Genomic DNA, 5,000 nt, shown 5'->3' with positions numbered 1-5,000 from the left:
CCCGTACTCGAGAATTCGGTTAATCAGAAAGAAAGAAAAGCTACTTAAAAGAAACTATCGAAAACTTGATATCCAATGGACATGATCTATATTACCTTTCCATGTGCTCCGGGTAATTGGTCACATTGCAAAGTGTGTTCAAAATGACCCATATAGTGAAAAGTGTTCACAGTTTGAACATTTCCAACGTCACAATGGGAGCGATCTATATTCATGTTTTCGTCCAACCAAGTCATCAATCACATGATTTGTTGCTGTCGAACGATTGGATATTTCTTCAGAAATATAAACACCCTGCTTTGTTTACATATGTTATAAACATACCCATGTGTCAATCTGAATCAAATGACCAATCGATAAACATACCCATGTGTCAATCTGAATCAAATGACCAATCGTAATGTTAGATATTCAAAAAGCTGTGAACACTTTTCACTAAGTGGGTCATTTTGAGCACATTTTGCAATGTGACCAATGACCTCGAGCACATGGAAAAGTTAATATAGATCATGCCCATTGGTCATTTTGCTGAACATGACTCATGGGTATGTTTACAACTTTCATAAACAAAGCAGCGTGTTTACATTTATTGAGAAATGCCCAATCGTCGGACAGCAACTAATCATGTGATCGATGACTAGGACGAAAACATGAATATAGATCGCTCCAATACTCTTCAATAGTCGTAACGTCACTTCCTTCCTAATGACGCATGGTAACTTAGTAACACTGGCTCTAAACTATCGGAACAATGGCGGACGCCCGTATGAAATATTTCTCCGGCGAGCATAAAAGCGTTTCCAGAGGAAAAAAACCCCCATAAATTTGATCATGTTTTGACTTTTACACATTCTGATCAAAAGGCATATGAAAAGGGAATGAAAAGTGCTAGCCAGCATGAAGAATAAAAAGTAATGATTTTCTTTGTTTAGAACCAAGATGGCCGCCGTTGCCGGGTGGCGTGACATCAGACTACTGAATCCTATTGTTATTGCATTCTCTCTGTGATAGGACGTAGAAATGAGATTTCACGATTGCAAAAATTGTAAATCGAAGTAATTCACCAGGTCACTAAAACAGAAACTCGAGCGCACATAGGTGGAACTTCCTTGGTTACTTGTTGAAGAAAGTATTAATTTTAAGATCTTAATGTGCGGCTATGTGATCTAGTGGTATGACACTCACATTTGGGTCGGAAGGTCATGAGTTCGAGGCTCGATTGGCGCATAGTTGAGTCCTTAGAAACGGCTCTTTACTCACATTCTCTCACTGTACTCAGGTATAAAATTAGTACCTGGCCGTTAAAAGCATTGTCTATGTCGAACATTTTTTTTGTAATATCGCCTAACTGGCGCCATATCTCATTTTACATGTTACGTGTTGCTGTTGGTCAGGGGACCCCTTGTAAAGCGCTTTGAGCACGTTTAGTGGATATTGCGCTATATAAACAGCTCAAGTTTAATGCTAACTTTCAAACGTGTTTCAAATGAGTTGTAACCTGAATACCTCATTGACCTCATTGAACTTATGAAGCACCAAGTACTTAAAGATCACCAGAAGTTCAACTGCTTTTAAGAGGGGAAGGGGGGGGGGGGGCATCATCATGAAAGACGAACTTAAAGCATTAAAAAGCTATTAATAACATTGCTCCACGTTTGTGGAATTCTCTGACCTATTAGTGTAAGACTCATTCTTGGGACGAAATCTTGCAAACAGCTATTTTTATGATAAATAATAAATAATTGAGAAGTTATATTTAGCGTGTGTGTGTGTGTGTGTGTGTGTGTGTGTGTGCGTGTTTGTGTGTGAGAGAGAGTGAGGATAGAGCAATAGAGATAACGAGAGAGAGAGAGAGAGAAAGAGAGAGAGAGAGAGAGAGAGAGAGAGAGAGAGAAAGAGAGAGAGAAAGAGAGAGAGAGAGAGAAGGAGGGGGGGGGGGGGGGGGTGTTTGCGAGTGCGTGTGTTATTATTATTATTATTATTATTATTATATTATTATTATTATTATTATTATTATTATTATTATTATTATTATTATTATTATTATTATTATTATTATTATTTATATTATTATTAATATTGTTATTAATATTGTTATTATTATTATTATTATTATTATTATTATTATTATTATTATTATTATTATTATTATTATTATTATTATTATTATTATTATTATTATTATATCATTATTATTATTATTATTATTATTACTATTATCATTACCATCATCATCATCATCATCATCATCATCATCATCATCATCATCATCATCATTTATCATTGTTTGTTTTTTCACTCAATGGCTAAGCGGTACGATGTCTTGTCATAAAGATTGTGCTAATTATTGCTTACATTTCAATTTTATCTCACGGATGGAAAATCTCAAAAAGTAGAATAATCAACTTAATGAGTTTTGGAAAACCAGCAGTCAATTACTTTAATACAATTTGATTTATTTCATTAGGGTGGCAGGGGTGGGGGTTAAATGAAAAATTGAAAACGCAACCCGGTTAATAGGGAATAAAATGTTATAATGTTATAAATAAAATGATATAAAAACCCTCCCATTTCCACGACTCCCGGCAGGCAATTCAATAAAGCACCCTCTGATCCACCTTACCAACTCTCAACTCGATCTGCCTGGTGTGCAAAACAGAATCGTGCGCACCAAACATTCTTTTTCTTTCTGGAATAACACGCACGTACGTACGCACGCACGCACGCACGCACGCACGCAAGCCTGCCTCTCCGATTCTAACTGGATCTCGCCGTGCCCGTCTGTCAACCGAGCAGGGCTGTTTATTAGGGGGTAGAAGTAAGTGGCTGCTTCTGCTTACCTGGAACATTTCAAAGGTTTATCCAATTTCGAAATTGAAGCCGCTCACAGTTACCTAGACGTGTCTGCCACTACCTACTTCGTCGTCGCAGCTTTCACTACCGTCTCTGCTGCTGCTGTCGCTACCACCACCCGCTACTGCTCCTCTTCCAAACGCTTCCAAGGGGGAATTATTGCCAACTAATTTTCATTAATTTTAATTAATTTATTAAATTAAAAAACAGTTTTTAAATTCCACAATGGCTGATGATTTGAGTAGAGACGAATACGACAGTGAGTACAGATAACTTTTTATCATTTTGTTTTGCTTTGTATGAAGAGTCGACTTTCAAAACCCTGTTAGGTCGCATTTTCATCTTTCATCAAAAGTGTGCTTTTTTCCTGTATATTGAATGAATTTAATGACTTTAAAGAAGAAAAGAAATATTTATCTTGTTTCCCTCAAAGAAAAATACCCTGTGTGTTTTGAAACTTCAATTTTTTTTCTTCTGATTTTTCTAAAGTATCCAAAATATTGCTGGAAATTAATTGGTAGCTCATTTTTTATACGGATGTCACTTAACAGGTTTTGAAAATCATCTCCTCGTTGCCTACTGGTTTTTACTAACAGCTTTCCAATTATCATCAATTATTTAATTATAATAATGATTTTTCTGATACCTTCGTGAATCATTTATATTGTTATTATTGATCTGACTTTCGTGGGATTTTCTTATTCTTGTTACAGGTGAAATTCATATGAACATATTATATTATCGGGTGCGAGAGATTAAAAAAAAAAAGGAAAAGTTTAGACGCCTGCAGTAGCCAGACTATACATAATACAAGTTTGACATGTTACCACAATAACATGTGCACAATATTGCGAGAAAATATCTCATGGTGAATTTTATTTTATTCCATGATCGTTTTCAATAAACGCATCGCACAAATAAATGCCATATCGAAGAATTTGGACGATTATTTAGACGTCTATATGTGATCTATCGAATCTTCAATTTGCTTTATGGCTGTTTTTTTTTCGCAGTTTCCCCCATAAACCAAATTGATTTCTAATGTCTTGAAGAGTGAGTCGGTCCCATCCGTTTGGAATTTACTCTTTTAACTTCGATTCTGTGTATAACGCTTTAGGTACCACCTTTACTGTACACTCCATCAATCACCAAATAATTATGCTGTAGGTTATTGAATACAAGTCAGGGCTCATTGGACGCCAGTCTTCTTTGGAAATAAAATATGATTTCTGTTCGTATTGAAAATTATGTATCTAACATTGTGAGAAGAAAAAAAAACCACCAACTTATTCTATACTCTATACCAACGTGTACATAAATGCAGGTCTGACATCCGAACCCACTTATGGGCGTTGTTTAACTCTCTCCTTACCGATCATTTTCAGTTTTTTTACCAAAATGGCAGGCATAACCCAGCAGAATAAAATTGATTTTTTAAACTCAAACAAGCTCTCTACAAAACAACTTTATGTCTTCATTAATTAAACAAAGATCATTCTTTAAAGTTTGTGATATACAAAATAAATCTGAATAAGAAAAATGTATATTGTGTCGTAACAAATTAATGTGACGATTTTGCTGCTGGTGGTAAGGAGAGGGTTAACATTGATGAAATGGAACATATTTTGCGTTCCATTACAACATTGAGCCCATAAGGCAATGGGTTATCAGGCCTGCAAATAAGTGCACGTCGCTCTATCCCGATCTATCATGTGTTTTTAAACTAAATGCGACAACTTCTCACACTATGCAAAACAGCTAAAAGAAAGACACACATTTGATTTCCAGCACAGTCTCTTAATAAATTGAAAAACATTATTCCCGGCAAGTAATAACTTAGATCTTGTTCTTGTTGCTTGTAATGTTTCAAACAGTTCCAATGTCTAGATACTTCGTATTGAAATATTGTCATGATATTTTCCAGTTTTTTTCTCTCGCAACCTGTAATAGATATACGTGACCAATCGTAGCTTTCCGGTATTATGTCGGAATAAACCAATCAATGTTTAAAATTGAATGTAAAGTTTAATTTATGCCATTTGAGTTGACAAATACCGACGTGTATTTATTTGCATGTCTGATAACTCAAATTGTTATTAGATCGCGGCTGCAATGCAATTTATAATCTCAAACCAACTCAAAACAGT

General features: G+C 35.3%; 2 protein-coding genes across 2 annotated transcripts in view; both read left to right on the top strand.

The window, feature by feature from the left end:
• Nucleotides 1–5,000, top strand: part of LOC144980823 (putative serine protease K12H4.7) — a 641,746-nt gene that overhangs the window by 371,239 nt on the left and 265,507 nt on the right. The window lies entirely within an intron of this gene.
• LOC144980812 (myosin essential light chain, striated adductor muscle-like) overlaps nt 2,642–5,000 on the top strand; it is a 35,747-nt gene continuing 33,388 nt past the window's right edge. The window contains exon 1 of the mRNA XM_078928634.1: nt 2,642–3,112. Within this exon, the coding sequence (XP_078784760.1) occupies nt 3,079–3,112 (34 nt within the window). The 5' untranslated portion in view covers nt 2,642–3,078. The remainder of the gene's footprint in view (nt 3,113–5,000) is intronic.

Source organism: Berghia stephanieae, chromosome 10 (assembly GCF_034508935.2).
Source record: "Berghia stephanieae isolate SIO BIC M18660-M18661 chromosome 10, UCSD_Bste_1.3, whole genome shotgun sequence".
In the NCBI taxonomy this organism is placed as follows: domain Eukaryota; kingdom Metazoa; phylum Mollusca; class Gastropoda; order Nudibranchia; family Aeolidiidae; genus Berghia; species Berghia stephanieae.
The sequence above is the reverse complement of the archived record's forward strand: the minus strand, read 5'-3'. Positions and strand labels throughout refer to the sequence as shown.